Source organism: Psittacula echo (assembly GCF_963264785.1).
Source record: "Psittacula echo genome assembly, chromosome: 1".
Classification (NCBI taxonomy): domain Eukaryota; kingdom Metazoa; phylum Chordata; class Aves; order Psittaciformes; family Psittacidae; genus Psittacula; species Psittacula echo.
The window spans coordinates 19579034-19596434 of record NC_137735.1 but is presented as its reverse complement, the minus strand read 5'-3'; the positions used below and the strand labels follow the sequence as shown (position 1 = coordinate 19596434).

At 42.3% G+C, this 17401-nt stretch overlaps 2 protein-coding genes across 2 annotated transcripts in view; one reads left to right on the top strand and one right to left on the bottom strand.

The window, feature by feature from the left end:
• Positions 1-6684, top strand: part of CCDC149 (coiled-coil domain containing 149) — a 50895-nt gene extending 44211 nt beyond the window's left edge. The window contains exons 12-14 of the mRNA XM_080638898.1: positions 1227-1334; positions 5195-5773; positions 6400-6684. Coding sequence (XP_080495024.1) covers positions 1227-1334; positions 5195-5772 — 686 coding nt within the window. The 3' untranslated portion in view covers position 5773; positions 6400-6684. The remainder of the gene's footprint in view (positions 1-1226; positions 1335-5194; positions 5774-6399) is intronic.
• A 3666-nt stretch (positions 6685-10350) lies between these two features.
• SOD3 (superoxide dismutase 3) lies at positions 10351-11076 on the bottom strand (the record flags this gene model as incomplete). The annotated part of the gene is made up of 1 exon (XM_080626235.1): positions 10351-11076. One exon carries the CDS (start codon positions 11074-11076, stop codon positions 10351-10353), a length of 726 nt encoding a protein of 241 aa, XP_080482361.1.
• Between the last annotated feature and the right edge of the window lie 6325 nt (positions 11077-17401).

The following is a 17401-nucleotide window of genomic DNA, read 5'->3' as shown; positions in this document are numbered from 1 at the left end:
TATTATAGTATATACCCCAACATGTTAAGGATATAAAAACGTCATTAATTACTTAAGGATGAAGGTATTTACAGCCAGTGCTTTCAAAAGTAGTTAGGGATTGGGGTGGTCCAGTTTAGACTCCATGGGAACAGCTTGACTTTCATTATTTCTTAGTAGGTACCAGAACTTTCTCAGAGCTGGATTTATTCTGGGTGTCTCCTGACCTGGTGCTCTTTTGAAAGTCTTTGCCTCGGATGGGTGATTAGATATAGGATGTTGCCTTAAGGTGAAACGTACAGGCAGATTTAGAGGGAGAAGTGGTTGTTACATACCTGTCCATTCTTATGGAGATAAATAGAGCAGTAGCTTGCTGCCTCCCCAGCCATTACTTACCAGCTGGCAGTTGTTCTGGAGGCCACACAAACACCATGCTTAGCTGATCTTGCACATTTCCTGCCATTTCCCCTCTAGGCTTGAGGTAGTGTCAGTCACTAAAAACATGTAGCAGAGGACTTCCTGAAGGATTTGCAGGTGTTGCTTGCTATATTGCTAAAATATGTAAAGTTTAGACATCTACAGCAGAGTCCTCAGCTGAAGAGTTTCTTGCACTATTTTGTCTGCAAAAGAGCTGGAAAATTGCCCTTTTCCATTTGGTTTCAAATGAAAATGCTCAGAAATGCTTTTGGAATTTTCAGATTAAAATCCCTTATTCCCTCAGTACTTCGTTATGCTAAGCTTTTCATATTCTAATTTTTTTTTAAGGGAGCACTGTAAGATATGTGAGTGAGTCTGTAGCATACAACTACATATGTGATACAAGCAGGTTGATCATTGAGGCACAGTAATAGAGAGTAAAGAGTCAGTGCTGAACGCTTGCTGGTTAATAGCATGCAAATGATCCATTACTCTTTGTAAAACTTCTGGTATGATCTGATTATTAATATTCTGGATTGAATGCTAATTGCCAGGACAATTTGCTGTATACAGCACCTGGTTGTCTTTCAAAATGTGTCCTTTACTCAGTATGGAGGGTAAAAACATGCACCCTTCCTGTATTTGACTTACTCTGTACTGGAGCTGGAATATGGATTTTTTCCATACTGTAGAAGGATCATTTGAGATGCTTTTCCTGTCCTGTGCTTTTCCATAGCATTGCAAAAATACTGTAGGATATGTTTGAATATCACTAGTGCACAATGGATTTATTTGGTGAATTAATGGTTCTAATACTTGGATTGTTTCAGGTGGAAAGGATACTATAACATTCAGTGACCCAACCTTGCCTGTTACACAGCGGTCCAGGTCACCGTTGTTAGCGTTTACTGATAAGCCACTGAAAACTGAAGTACAAGGTGAGTACCTGGAACGTGGGGAACATGATGAGAGCTGAGCACTTATTTCTTTCCAAATAAAAAGGAATAAATTTCATGCTGGGTTAGCAGAAGGCAAAGTTTCAGTGGTCACAAAGATTGTGTAAATCATCCACAAGTAAAATGGCTAGATGGTACCAGTACAAATAGCAAAGAAACGACTGAAAACTAACCACTGAATAGATTGCACAGGGTGAGGGATCAGGTCTTACACCTCAAGGAGTTTTCCTGCCATATAACTTTATACTGTGAGAAGTTATTCATGCCATCTATGTTACAGTTAACTGCCTCCTGCTCTTTTTACCTCAGTTAAAATGCACAGTAGGGGAGCAGTCTATGGAACTGGTTTAGCACTTTACTGCATTATAGCTGATATCTAGATGAATGGCTTCATGACTGCACCCAAGTAAATTGAAATACCTGACTTGTTTTCCCAGAGAAATTGACTGCCTTTTTTGTACTCTTGCATGTGTTTTGCTAAAAATCCCTCCCCAATAGCAAGCTTTAACGTCTCTCCAAAGTCAAGTTTAACTTTATTTAACAGTAGGGGCAGATACTGTTTTGCTGATAACCTTGATTTTTTTCCTTAGTTTTTCATAATGGATGGAGATGGATTATTATGCTTGCCTATCGGCATTTGGATAAGCTCTTTAATGGGCATAACATTTTGGTATGCCCAGTTCTCACTCAGCTAACCATGAAGTATCATAAACTGTTTATTTGTTAATCCTGAAACTAAATAGATTGTGGCTTAATTTTGACTTTATTATCCATGTCATCATCTGATCAAACTTGACAGCCAGACTGATCATTTGTTATAATAATCGTGATCAGCTGGTATTTTTGCTAAAAATAAGATGTGAAACTATAGTGAATAGTTCTCTGGTGAGTAGTAACAACTCATCAATATTCATTTTTTGCTTGCTTAATCATTGATTTTTAATTAAATCTGCAGTTACTGAAAGTATTTACTTGGTGGCATTATGCTCTTTCCTTTACGTATTTGTCCGAGGTGAGGCTGGTATTACTGTTTTGATTAAAGCTGCCTGTCCAGTCTCATCAGACCCTGTTTCTGTTGCCTTGTCATACTGCCAAACTTCAGCTCTGGGCTGAAGCTTTCCATGCTGTGTTTTCTAGTTCAGCTGGTTTTTTTAATGTCAGCCAAATAACTTGTTTGTGTTAGATTCTGATGACCATGTGGGGCTTGGGTTTGGGCTTTTTTTCTTTGGTTGGTTGGTTTGTGCATTTTTGTTGGTCTTTTGTTGGTTTGGTTTTTGTTGTTTTGCAGGTATTTTGTTTTGGCTGGTTTGTTTGTTTGTTTGTTGGGTGGGTTTTTTATGTGCAAGCATTTAGTATATCTGTAACTGAAAGGAATTAGAAATCTGAGAAGTTTTCCACCCTCAGAAAACAGGCTGAAGTTTCCACCCCATTCTCAACCATTCACTTTCAAATCTCATCAACTAAAAGCCAACCCAGTGATTCTCTTGAGCTAGCTTTGCACCACCATCACTGGTAAACCTCTGCATGCACCATTCCTTCAAGATTATGTAAACTTAGAGGGAGCAAAGCCTGGAGCAGAGGAAAGGAAGGCTGATATCAGGACTCTCAAGTGATGGGAAGACTACAGTAGATGAGTAGCAGGGCACAGCTCCTCTGCAGTCAGCAGCTATATGGCAGTGATACTGAGTCACCTTTTGTGCCGCTCTGCATGGGGAATGACTGTGCTGCTGAGTTTTAGAAGCTTGGTGCGTATTCCAATTTCTCATCTGTATGGTGTACCTCCAAAATCTGGAGGAGCTTGGCAGCTGGGAAGAGTGTAAGAATGTATTCACCTGCCTTAGTTTAGCAGCAAGTATGCTCTTGGCTTAAAAGTATTCCTGAAATAAAACAAACTCACTTTATTTTCCTATTAGTTGAATGATCAGTCGAGTGAAAACAGTTGATAAGAAGAATAGTGATCTTAAAATACTAGGCCTGATGTCATGTTGGTCAACTATGGTCCCTTAAATAGTACCATTGATATTTGGCCCAGGGAATGTTTTTAGCTTTTTTAGGAATATACATTCTTACCACAACTTTCTGTAATGCATCAAATGTTGCTCTAGCTAGATCTAATAATAATCAGAGGGAGTTTTCAGGCTTTTTTTATCTAATCTATCTGCTTACCCTGGTCTCATCAAGGCCTGTTTTCAGTTGTACATGTTATCATTGCTACAGTTATGCTGGATGGTGGAAGTCCGTAGGATATACTGTACAGTTCCTGTGTGAAAAGGCATGATGACATAGTGCAAGCCATGAATTAAAGACTGTCTTGTGCCACCAAATCTCACTTTATCCAGTGCACAGGATGGCTAGTGTCGTGGGATAGATTGCACTTGAGCATCGTGGCCGCTAATGAACAGCTATTTGTGTTTTTTCCTCTTTATTGTTGAATGCATTGTTCCTGCTGTATTGCCTGTGTGCTACTTCAAGCATTCCCTGAAGACAGAAGTACTGTTTTTCTAAGAACTTTTCTCTGGTGATACAGTGCTTTGAAACCATTTATCTTCAGAAAATTGCAGGAAGGTAAAGGGATGGTCTTATACCGCTGCAGGGGGAGGAAACTGAGGCACACAATAAGGTAGAGTCCCTACTAATTTTGAATGCAGATTTGAGGTACACAAGTTTTGGCTTTCTGGAGCACTTTGGGTATGTATGATCAGATACATAACATGAGCAGAGCAGTGCTGCAGATCAAGCTCCTAGGTTTCCAGCTGAGTGCTCTGATAATGAGGGTTAGATCCAGTGGGTGATCACCTTTTGAAAGTTAATTTTTCCCTGCCTTTTCCACAAACTTAAATTCCATCTCTTCAGAGTAGCGTTCCTAGCTTCCTAGATGGTAGCATCTGTTCCCTTCATACCAACCCTTGTCTTGCTCACATATCAGCTCCCAAATTATACATGAGGTGGGTCTGACAAAGACAGTAGGCTCCTATATTGTGTAGATCTGGTCCCATCCTGCAGCCACGCTATCCCGTGCATTGCATGAGGCAGGATTCCTGCCAGAGAAAGAGAGTAAGCGCTCATATATGGAGAGGTAATGCATCTGCATGACAAGAGTCATTTTAAGCTGTCAGTGCAGCCATACTTCTGGCATTTCCTAATTTCTTTTACTAGACTTCGCAAGCTTGTTTTCAATGAGGCTTTTTGTCCTTAACTGAGATGGGGACAAATCCGCTCTCTTTCACAAAGCTGTTTGTTTACACTTTGCTGTTTTCTCTATTTACACTTGGTTCAGTGTTTGCCTTTTGGTATAATGGTGTATTTGGAATTTGTCCACTGCTGCTTTGTCTTCTGCTGTTGCCCAAATTAGAATAATCTTTTCTGTTAGGAGAAATGTTGCAGGACCAGTAAAGAAACTTCCTTATTGGATGAAAGCCTGTAAAAAGCTCAAAATAAATGGAGCTTGTGTTAACCACTGAAAGTTGTAGAGATGTGGGGATTAATGTTAAGCTGTGCCAAAAATTTCTGTAGCTGAATGCCTTGCTTAGAGTTCGTATTCCTTTGAAAAAGTTTGCCTGACCCTGCTGTTCTACAGTATAGCATCAACTATGACTCTTTCAGAGTTGTCGGTGTTGGTGAAAGACGGGCTCTAAAACAGGGCGAGGTCCAGAAAGAAACTTATGCTGATTGCTTATGATCTGAGAAATGGGCCTAGAATGGGATAGGGAATCACTCTTGGCAGTTCCTTACTGAGGTAAACATCTTTGTGGTCTGGCACTGGTGGTGATGGTCTTCAGGTCAGATATACAATAAATGCCTGTGACTGACTAGAGCATCTCACTGTTCCATTTCTCTTTCAGCAGAACAGAAGGGAGAAGGTGATGCAACTTGTCCTGTTGCAAGTGAGTCCCTGGCTCCAGAAGGAACAAACTTAAATAACAGAAACCAGAATAAACATTTTTACCCTTCATTACCCCAGCTACGTTCCCAGGAAGAAGAAATAAACAAGCTCGGAAGTCAGATAATTAAACTGACAGAGCAGGCAGTTGCAGAACTGGAAGGGAAAACAGGAGAGCAGAACACGGTGGCTGGAGCAGAGCTTAATGGTTCATCTGAGGGAGAGTTCCCACTTTCCAGCCCTGACCCATCCGACCCTACAGATCCCTCAAACTCGGAGAATGAACAAACACCTGAAACCAAGGCCCTGAAAGACAATGACAAAACCTCAGAGAGCGATTGTGACATTCCAAATGAAAAAGGGGATCAAAATAGTAGCACCGTGGATGTGGTGCATACTGAGGTCCCTGGAAGGCATGGGGGGCTCAGTGTTACAACTGCACACACAAATAATAGCTTTGAGGAGCTCCCTGAATGTGAAAACAAGAAACCATCTGATCCTGCTGAAAATTGTGAATATTTGGATAACAGTTTGGCTTGAGGTATGAAATCCAGGCCCTCGAGCATCTCACTAATCCTTTTGCAGTGTCTGTGCTGCTGTGAATGTGATCAATGAAACAGTGTGCATAGGGCTGATTTTTGCACTGAACTGTTAATATTTGTCTAATAAAGGTGGTTTTCTGTTAGTTTTGGCTACAGTGTACCAAAAATGCAAATTACCCAAGGGAAAGAATTAGCAATGAGGTTTAATCATCTTTGTAATGTTTTGAAATTTTTACATAGATTGGTGTAATTTACATTAGTGTAGCAAAGAGACCAATGATAACGATTTATCATGTTATCACTAGGCTTCTCTAACGTGTTTGGTCCTAGTGCTGGACCGTATTTTAATGGTTAGAAGTGCCTACCAAGGATGCAAAATTTGGGATGATAAATTGAGAAGCATCTTAAGGCTGCAAGCTTTTGCTCGTTTCTCACGCTGTGTTCTATTTCTCTTTATATATAGTGATTTAAGTACATCCTTAGAATAAAATCACTATTCCCTTATGGGAAGTTTCTGAAAACCATCCCTGCGTGTGTGTGTATATATATATATATATATATAGTTCTCTCATTACAAAACTTTATATCTTCTCAACTGTATGAATTTTTTCCTTCCCTCTCCCAGCTTATCTCATCAAAAAGCAGGGAGTTATTTCACCAGATCCTGAGAACCCGATTTAATGGAGCTCTGAAGGAAAATTCACCAGAGAAGCCAGAAGTCTTTCAGTGAGAAATGGCACTGCTGTTCCAAAGCAAGGAGAACAGCAAGAGGAGATCCAGTGATGCCTTCTACACCTACTTGGCACTCTCAGTTAGTGGAATTGCATTCCTCAGCTTACAGGAGCTGGAACAGCCCTCAGGCTGAGTAACGGGTGGTAGATTTCAGCCTGTTCCATCTGTGCTCTCCTTTTTAAAGGAATCTGTGTCTTTTTTTATTTTCTCATGGTTTGGAATTAAGGATAATTCTTCCTTTCCTCCTCATTTCACCAGTCTATGGTGTGGTAGAAGGTTTATTTGCACTGTTGCTGCCTTCTAAAATTTCTTCCCTTGATAATAACCAGGGGAAAAGAAGGCTGCTGTGTCATTCCCTAGCTCGCTCCTGATGCTGGAGATGTGCCACTCTGCTCCTAGGAAGGCAGCAACAAGGGAATACTTAACATTGAAGTCAGCAGCTGTTGGAGAAGGGGAGGCAGGTCCTTCGTCTCCCATTTGTAGCAGTCTCTGTAGTAGTCTCTGCAGCTGTGGAGTTTCTATGGGCCAGCAGCCATCAAGGCAATTTTTCTGCTGGCTTGGGACCTAATTGTCTGTAAATGTTCATTTCTCACTCCTAGAACTTGAAACCAATCAGAGAGAATTAAACCAAATTTAATAAAATACTACTAATAAAAAGGAGAATCCCTCCCAGATTGAGGACTTCTTTGACAAATAACTGCCAGCTGCAAATTTTTTACAGCCCACTTGTCAGCTACTGAATAAACAGAGTTTATATTAGCAATATGGACAAACTCTTCTGTATATGGAAGATGAGCTAGCAGGTGCTGCCATAATCAAGGTGTCAGAGTCCATGAACAGTTTGTATTCAGCAGAAGAAAGGCTCTATGTAAATTAGTACATATAAATATAAGGAATGATAGTGGGAAGGTGAAAAATGTGGCTTGTCACTGTTCTCATGTGTTTTCCCCAGCAGGTGCATTCATATAGCCATTTCAGTGTCTGTCTGCAGGCAATAAAGCTGTACTCACGGTGCTCCTCAAGTATGTTTCCTTTCTTCTTAAAGGTAGTTCGACATTGCAGCATTTCAGTGATATTAAGCCACTGCCCTTAGGAACAGAAAACATCTGTATATTTAAGTATATTAGGGACATGAAGCAGTAACAAGTTTTTATTTCATTATCCTGATGACCATTCAAGTTCCTCATCACCTGAAAAATGCATGAAGAGTTTAAGCATTTGAAAGATTGTCATGCTGTTCCCATTAATTGTAACTGACTGCATTATTGACTCATTCGTATGACAGTGCTGACAAGTCAGAAGAGAAATAGCTGCAGAAACTGAAATCTCTGGGAGAATGTGGCAGGATTTTTTTCCTTTAATGCTTAAGTGTCACATGAAGTAGGATTTTGTTCAAGATGTATTCTTTTCCATCTTTCACAGACTAATCCTGAGCTAAATACCAATGCAGTCAGAACTGAGGCAAGCGAATAAGGTCAAGATTCCATGTAGCTGAGCTCAAAACGTTGAGGGTGCTATACTGTTTCCCTGCCCTGTGTCTTTCCTGACCCACAGTTGTGTGAGTTGGCATTTTGCTCCTGGTCCCTTAGCAGCCAGTTAATTCTATTAGTTAATGAAGAGCTTGGTGCAGAAAAATCAAGCCAGTAGAAACAGTGCTGGACCAACAGCCTTTTAGTGCCTCATTTGTTGATTCCTCTTATGTTCTCACATTCTTTCTGTGAGAACATAGTGATGTACAACCCAACAACTAGGACATCTTGGTAATTATCCTCACCCCATTCTCCCTCTTAGATGCCATTTTTTATCTTTGCAATCATTAAATTCCAGTAGGATATCTAGATCTCTGGAAACCTAATTTTCAGTGCTATGTCACTGCTGCAGTACTGGCCCTCTCCTTTCTGCCCTAGTACAGGTGTATTCTAGCTATGGTTTTAGCTTTCTCCCAGGAACACAGGGCTTCAAAGCCAGGAGACTTGTAAAAGACAGACATCTTTGCTGCACTATGTGATAACTAATTGAATATTCTCATCAGTGTCTTTCTTGGATATTGTTTTAATTGCTATTGTTGTGCTATTAGAACCATGATTGTTTTCCCAGTAAATTAATTAGTGTTTTATTGTGGGCTCAACACTACTTCAGTAGTGTTGCTTTTTTTTTTGGGGGGGGGGGGGGGGAAGGCAGGGAGAGGCCTTAGACTTGTGCTTCTTTTTCCTAGGACTTTAGAAATGCAGAAATTGCATTCAGACATATAAGCCCTTTGGTGTTGGGCTTTGGGGAAGCACACTAGGAAAGGGATGTTGTGGCAGGGGTATGGTGCATTTCACAAACTGATTGTTACGGAGTTTGTCTCACCTGAAAGTGAATTGATGCATTATCTGTGAGAAGGAGTTCACCTGAAAGTGCAACGCTGTGGTTGTCTGAAAAACAATGCTCACCGAATTTGTAAAATAAGTGTGTGAGAATGACAGGTTAATGGCATCCATTAGAAAGCTGCTGCTTTTCTAAGTGAGGCTATTTTTAAGCATATGGGGAATTTGTATAATAAAGATAGTGGCGTTTCCTTAATCCATATGGACTCAGGAATGTATTTCAAAATCTTAACTGAGATTAAGTTGAAAGTCTGCTGTGTTTCTAAGAGGTAGGATTTTGTTTACGAGCTTCTGTTTTGTGGTTTTACTTTCTAAATTATGCAGTTTAATTTATTTGCAAACCTCCCTTTTGTTGCTGCCTGGATGAACTGCACAACATGGTTAAAGTATATTAATACATTTTGTCATCTTTAATAAAAACGTTTCCTGATCTGCTTGTTCTACCTGCTCCTTTCCCTTTCTCCTCTCAGTAGCTGATGAATGATAGCCATGAGGTAATGTTTTAGTGTTTTCAGTGAGATGTGCTAAATTAAAAAAGCAAGAGCTTTATTGAGTGAGAGTTTTAAGGCTGAAAATTATCGGGCTTAAATCTTTTCACTGTCACTTCTCCCCGTCTGAACTGACTGATTTACTGCCGCATTTTTGTGTGAAGAAACACACTCGGTATTTCTTGACTTTGAAAATAATATTTATGTCTGATCTGTTAACTCTGTCATCCCTGTTTAAGCAGCATCAAAACTTCTGTCTACAGCTGTCCTGGTTGTATACAGATACGACAACAGCTTAGTTACTGTTAACAGGCACAAACTGGAGGCTTTAGGGACTTTTTGGCAGGGAACGATGATAAACTGGAGTATTTCCTGTAAGTCTGCTTTCAGATGTAAACAGTGTGACTTAGCCATAGCCATGTGGACAATACAGAATAGTTAAGAAGCTGGCACGTGTTTGAGAATAAAACTTGAAAATACAAGTAGAATAATGTAATGGATCTAAAGTTTAAAAGAGAAATGTCTGTACTTTCCCTTGTCTTTAGGGGAAGTCCATTATCCAGGTCTTGCAACACAACACCCAGCACTGCTGAAAGCATAGAAATGTTTTTACTTTTCAGATTGGCAGCCAAGTACAGGACAGCCCCTAATGAGAGGCAGTTTCTTATTCATACTAACTTCTTTTTCCTCTGCTATCTAACTTAGGATCTCTTGCGGTGCACAGACACTTTACAGACTATGGACCATACCCATGAGCACTCTTACTTACATGCAAAGGAATCTTTTCCAGAAAATACATCACAATGTTGAGTTGATGCTGGTTTTATTGATGGGCTTACAGAAAGGATGCTCTACAAAGTGATACATGTTTCTTAGAGGAGCAAGTAAATGGAAATGAGAAGCCTTTAGCCATGTATCTTGGTGGCCAATGGCACAGCCTGATGTGCTTTGTGCTGCCCACGCTGTAGCACTTGTGTTGATCTTCACTTAAGTCTGGTTCTGTGTTCTTTTGTTGAGCCCTCTCTTCTTCTTGTCTGTAACCTCGGGCAGTTTCTCTTCCCACAGATTCTTGTTGCACATCCCAATCACACAGCAAGCCAACCGCTTCCCAGCGTTTCCATTTTCCAGACTGGCCTTGTTGTTGCCCTTGCCCATGTCATCTTCCTGCTCATGGATCACAACGGATCTGCCCATGATGGAATACGGACCAAACATAGTGGCAAAGAGATTCGGTTTGTATTTTCTGATCTTGCCTTCTTTAGGGAAAAAGTTGCCAAAATCCCCCGGGTGCCGGGGGTGATTCACACTGAAGGGGTTGTAGTGTCCTCCTGTAGCATCACAGCCCTTGCTGAGATCCCCAAGCTCGTGGATGTGTATAGCTCTACCAGATTGGTTATTATCCAATGGAAACCCATCCAGGTAAAAAATGGCTTCTAATCTTCCAGATGAGTAATACTGTCTGAATAAGACTTGTCCAGTCACTTGTGGCTTGTCAGCATCTATTTTGGAGCTGGGCTTCATTTCACAAGCAGCATAAATCATCCCATCCGTCTCGTTACCAGGCATTACTGGGTAGACCAAATTCTGCCAGAGGTCATTCACTTTCTTCTGTATGTCCTGAAACCAGTCTTGGCTTGGATCAGTTTCTTTGTCTGTCATGACCCCAGAGGCGGACAGGGCGATCCCAGTGACCAGAGAAAGGAGCAGAAGCATCTTGGCAATTCAGAGCCTGCAGAAGGTACAAGAAGCCACAAAGGATTAAGGGTGTTTTGCAGCTGCGTGGCTGGAGAGGAGGCTCGCAGCCTGTGGTGGAGCTGAGCAAAACAGCTGGAGCATGATCCCCATAGACTGCTGCTTGCTGAATCTGGAGCGTGATTCCCATGGACTGCTGCTTGCTGAATCTGCCTAATGTAATGAACTGAAACTAAAAATGCAGATGCGTGTTTAAACACACACAACTGATGCCTATGATTAAAAAAACTCCAGCGATTCTGTATTTTACTCTAGATCTTGATCTTAAAAACTGCCTCTGTTTCCTTGCAGGAAGCAAGTAAGCCAAAGAGTTACCAAATCTTTTTCTGAGTTTGTGTTGCGACTTTTCTCTCTTACGAATTCCAGCAGGACAGTTTGCCAGGAGCCTGTTTCTGGTCTGTCTACTTAAGCACTAGTTAGGCATTGCAAACAGAAAGTAAAAACCCCACAGGCTGGTTACCTTGCCGAGCTGCCGCAGAACCCCTCAGTGGTCGCTCTTTGCCTCTGCTCCCCTAAAGTGAGGTGCGATCAGCCAGAAAGGCAGGGCTGTTTGAAGGTGATGCTCATGGAGCTGCGTGTTTGTGTCGAAGTTAGGTAACGGGCTGAGGGGAGGCGTCACCCGGAGAACTGGGGGAGGGGATGGAGGGAGGGAGCAGGGGGGAAAGTTTGAGGCATTCTTGTTTTGGGCAGGGTGAACAGTTTGTGCTGTCTCGGTTGAACCGTCAGTGTGGCCCTGGGTCCCCACCAACATTCCAGAGACAAGGAACAAAGTTACCGAGCTTTTAAATTAATCTTCCTTCTGATGACTTCATGTGCTTATCTAAGCCAAGTGACCTTCAACGTGCAGTGAGGGGAGAGCAAGGAGTGTTACGAAGGCACAGCTGGGCAGTTCGCTCATGTATGTGCTGGTTGTCGTTGAGCTGGTTTGCATTTTTATTTCTTCATTAGTAAAAATTGAAAGTGGTGCGTGAGCAACATAAACTGTTCCACATGGACGGGCACCAAAGTTTCTGTGCTTTTAAAACCTGAGCTCAAACTGTAGGTGTCGAGGTACATCTCAGCGATGCTTCCCTGAAGTTTTAAGGGCTAGTTAGTGCCTGCTGCTTCAGTCACCTAGTGATCGGCTCCCCTGAAGCCTTTCTTTCTTGTTTTTGGAGGCAGCAGTGATTTCATTCCAAGAGGAGAAGTGAGCAGTGCTGAGGCAGTGCAACATCAGGCTGAGGCATAGAGACTGTTTCCCAGAAGCTGGCTGGAGCACAGCGAGTTCACATGCATTTTGACATGCCGTGAGCTGAGGAATGCTCCACTCTCAGGGACATCACCCTGCCCGCAGTGCTTCCTGCTGCTGAAGCCATCACCAGAGCAATCGAATGGGCTGAGGTTTCCGCAGAGAGAAGAGTGCAGCTCTGATTACTCAGGCACAATTCTCAACGCGAGAAAATTGCAAAGAAAATTCTTTTTCCCAGTTCATGTCTCCTGCCAGCTGGGTAAGGAATGGGGCTGTCAGCTTCCGGAGTGTGCGTGTTAATCTTGCTGGTGCTGTACATTCCATCAGATCCAAGGCACTCGGTTATCCAAGAGCCAATATTTTTCCTGTCTGTATGAGGGAGAGTAGAGTTAAAGGAATGTCAACCGCTCAGATCATTAGCCAGGGACTGGAAATAGAGTTAACTTCTGCTTGGAATATTGGGATATTGAATGTGTTCCTTTAGCCCTGGGCTTCAGGTCCTAATCTATGGAACAGGATAACCAGTATTTCTTTTCTTCAGGGTATTTATGAGTTGTTCAAATCACCGTGCTCATGGGAACCATGCAGTGCTCAGTGAAAGCCAAACTGTAAGGCCGAGAGCGAGGATTGCCCCTCATCCCAGCTCTGCCTCCTGTGCAGCTTTCCCAAAGCTCACTCACTGGCAGGCTCAGAGCTGGGGAAATCCATACTTGCGGCAGGGTGATGCTATGAAATTGTGTGGGTTTAAAGCATTTCAAAGAAGTAAAATGTTTCATAATAAGGTTTTATGAATGTATGCGAAAACTGTTCAGCCAAAACGAGCCAAGTGCAGAGGGGGATGGTTTCAGTTTGTAAAATGCAAGAAGCAAGTGCCCAGTCTGGGTGCTGTTAGAAAAACTCTCTCTTAGCACCATAAACCATTTTTTAAGGGGACACAAGGAATGGAAGGAAGAAAAGGGCATTTTTCATGGTTTACTCCCTGAGCCATAAACTAGTGGACTGAATTTAACACATTTGCAGTGCAGTTTCTGAGTCAGTGGTCAGTACCCCAAGAAGATAATTGTAAAGCTTTTAGTTGCATTATAAGAAAGAGGGTCAGAATCGTAGCTGGTTTAAATGAACACAGTAAATGCTGCAGACTTCAGTGGCATTTGTGCTGCTTTACACCAGCTGGGATTCTGTCCCTGAAGAAAAAACACTTGCTGCAAAGCTCTTTTTTGACGTACTGCACATGTGGGATGGAAGCAGGAATGCAGAAGGCTGTAAAGGAGACGATCAAGGGGACAGATAGGACTGCAGCAAAGCTAAATGGTGTATTTGTAGTGCCCTGCACTTCAGAGAGTGAGAAGGAAATACTAACTGTGGGCTGGTGTAGGAAAGATGTATTTTAAAAAGGAGAAGGGCTGATAACTACAAGAAATGCAATTGCCAGGGCGATTTGGCATTCAGTCTGGCTCTGAAGGATGGTCGCTAAGTACTAACCAGGTGTATCATTAGAATCTATTATTACTCACTGCCTATGTTTTAGTGTTCTGGTTAAAGATAGGTGCTGAAAAACTAACAGCCTTTAAAGCAGACAGCGGTGTGCTGGTTTGTGCTGTGGTAATTTCTTCATATTAGCTGGTATGGGGCCATGTTTTGGGTTTGTGCTGCAAACAGTGTTGATAATACAGGGACATTTTAGTTGTTGCTGAACAGTGATTACACAGAGTCGAGGCCTTTTCTGCTCCTCACACCACCCTATCTATCAGTGAGTAGGCTGCAGGTGCACAAAGAGCTGGGAGAGGACACAGCCAGCACAGCTGACCCCCGCTGACCATAAGGATACCCCAGACCATATGGTGTCTTGCTCAGCATAGAAAGCTGGGGGAAGAAGAAGGAAGGGGATTTGATAGTGTTTGTCTTTCCCAAGTAACCATTATTTGCGATGAAGCCTGGGGATGGCTGAGCACCTGCCTGCTGATGGGAAGTGGTGAATGAATTCCTTGTGTTGCTTTGCTTGTGTCCGTGGCTTTTGCTTTACCTGTTAAACTGTCTTTTTATCAACCCATGGGTTTTCTCACTTCTACTCTTCCAGTTCTCTCCCCCATGCCACCCAGGGGCAGTGATCGAGTGACTGTGTGGGTATGAATTTTTGGCTGGGTTAAACTATGATGAGTGGTTAATAGGAGGAAAGCCCACAGGGACCTGACCATGTGCTTGTACTTGTATTGCAATGCTTGTTTGAAAAAAGACCCCTGCTTTTGTCCCAGCTGCACAGGATTATTGGATTTCATGCAGTGTCCTGGAGTCTCCTGGCTATATGAGACCACATCGAAAAAACAAACCTAGCTTTACTCATGGGCTTTACAATGGACTTTACACCAGACTCCTCTCACAAATTCTCAATGCATGCTATGACCTTTGGGGTTGGTTGGTTGGTGGGTTTGTTTTGTGGTGACATCATCCTTTTGCCATCACCCTGCTGTTCAAATTCACATCGTTAGATTTGTCCAGTGTAGAGTTAAACATGATGAAGAGCATCCTTTTGTAGCTAGCAGTAGCCTTGTTTTGCGTCTCCAGCACTTGGATCTGCTCTCAGTGATTTTATGGTAGAATGATTCTCCATAAAAATGACACCCAGGGAAGGCAGGTTTTATGTCTTCTGCAGTGGGTGATGGAGCCGACTGCTTTTCTCCACGTATGGCTGAGGCTGTTGCTGCTAAAAGAAAGGGAATGTTTGTAGCCTCAGGGAAGCGGAGTCCAGATCTTCAGGACCCTCATCTGCTCCTTTCATTCAGGGTACTTTCTGCGTTCCTCAGTGATGGTCCTAGCCTGTGAGCCAGTTATGCTGGTGGCTCATCAGGCAGCACCAGGGGCATCTGGCATTTGTTCATGTGTGTCTTAGAGACTGCAAGGCACCAAAGCTTCCTCACATTGAGTTTGGTGTGGTATCATAAGTGCTCTGCACAGCAATTGCCTACAGGCACAGCACCAGCTTCAAGTGACATCTGGCATGTCCCGGTACCTGCCCATGGGTCTGCAGGTAAAGCCTGCAGTTCTGGTTTTCATCTGTAGAGCTGCCCAGTTAGTCAGGATTTAAAAGCAAAAATGCTGTCAGGGTGTCTGTGAAGGTGCAATGGCTTTGGCTATTTACTGCCTGTCCTGTGGCCCAACACAGCACTGAGCTCCAGTGCTCAAGAGAGAGGGGCTTTGTCCTGGACATGAGTGTTTTCAGCCTGCACAGTGAGCATGGGGCTGGCACTGGGCTGCAAACAGGACCTCATCCTGCAGCAATCACGGTGGAGGAACTTGTTTGCAATTGCTTTAAGGAGAAAAAAAGGAAAAGAAAATGGAAAGTCTTGCTGTAGCAAATGGAAAATCTGTCACTGGTCTGGGCTTATCCTTCCTGTTTATTCCTGTTCCTTGACTTGGTGTTTCTATTTAAAGAAACAGAAGTATTTAGTGCCTGAGATAAGCATCCATTTATAATATTCTTGCAAAAGAGCTGTACGTATTTCCAGCTTTTAAGGGCATTATCCATTAAAAAATCAAGTTAAATAAATATACAAAAGGGAAACAACGCTGTTCTCGCTGAGGAATAATTTCTCTTGCGAATAGAAGATCATGCAGCTGCCAAACTATTCTAATCAAACCAATCTGAAAAATCTGTGAAATTCTTCCTCTTTAATAGCTTGAGAACAAATCATTTTGTGAGACTGAGGGAGAGACGAACTGTTAGTAAGCTTTTTGAAAAAGCTGCATTCAGAAACTCGGTCTGTCAACCTAATTTAACAGAATTTCATGTTCACATATGGATGGATATAAAATATAAATATAGAATCATACAATCATAGAGTGGTTTGGGTTGGAAAGGGCCTTAAGATCATCTAGTCCCAACCTCCCTGACATGGGCAGGGATGCCTCACACTAAACCATGCCACCTGAGCCTCTGTCCAACCTGGCCTTGAACACCGCCAGGGATGGAGCATTCACAAATCTGAAGAGAGATTTGCTGTTTGAAGGGAGACAAGAAATGAACACAAAACTTCCCTCAAGTTCAGTGTCCAATGGCCATACATGGAAATACCTTGACTTCTTTTCAAAATGCACACTGCACAGATTTTTCCCTTCCTTGCAAGAGCCTTGTGCAAAATGTACCAACAGCGCTTCCCTCTTCCAGCTAAACAGATTCAATTCTTTTAAGTTTTCCTCCTCAGTTTTGTAGGCTCCTATATTGAGTAGGTCGCCTTTTCCTATGGACTGTGCCCCTCTTTCTGAAAGAGAAGTGCACAAACATCTCAGCTGACCAGCATGGACTAGTACTGCACTTGTCTCACAGCCTATATTACTCTCTATATCATATTGTGATCTTTGCGTGATCCTTTCCTGCAGAACTGCTGTCTATGCAAGTGTTTCCATTTTATGTTTCTTCATTCCTGCCAAGTGTGGGATTTTACCTTTGTCTTAATTCAATTACCTCCTTTTTTTATTCCCCCCACCCCTTATTGTTTCTGCAGCTTGTCACGAACATTTTGAATTCTAATCCTTCCCCACAGTGTATTTACAGCCCTTCCAGCTTGGTGTCAGCTGTGAATTTAATCAGTTTACTTTTTGTTCCATCATCCAAGTCATTAACAGAAGGGCTGAATAAAACCAAACCACAGACAACCTTCTGCACCTGAGGCAGGCTGTCCTCCCCACTGCGAATGGACTGGTTTCCACACTGGGTGCAGATTTTCCACAGACTCTGTGCCTGCTTTATTAAGGATGGGTTCAAGACCATCTTTTCCCCCAGTCTGTATGTAAGAATGTCACATGAGGTAGTGGTTAAAATATTCAGAAAAGCAAGTAAAGCCAAGATAAACATCTATTACTATTTCTATATGCAAGACTGATTATCCTCTCCTAGAAAGAACATTAAAAGTTCCTGAGGTCTTTTATTTATTTCCCTTTCTGGCTTTCAGGTGGATGCAAAACGTTTGCCTTTTTTAGTGGGTTTTCTGTGGCTGTGACTTACTGGTTGAGCCTCACCTTTCCTCCCTGAATCTTCAGACTTCATGGGAAACAAAATCATTT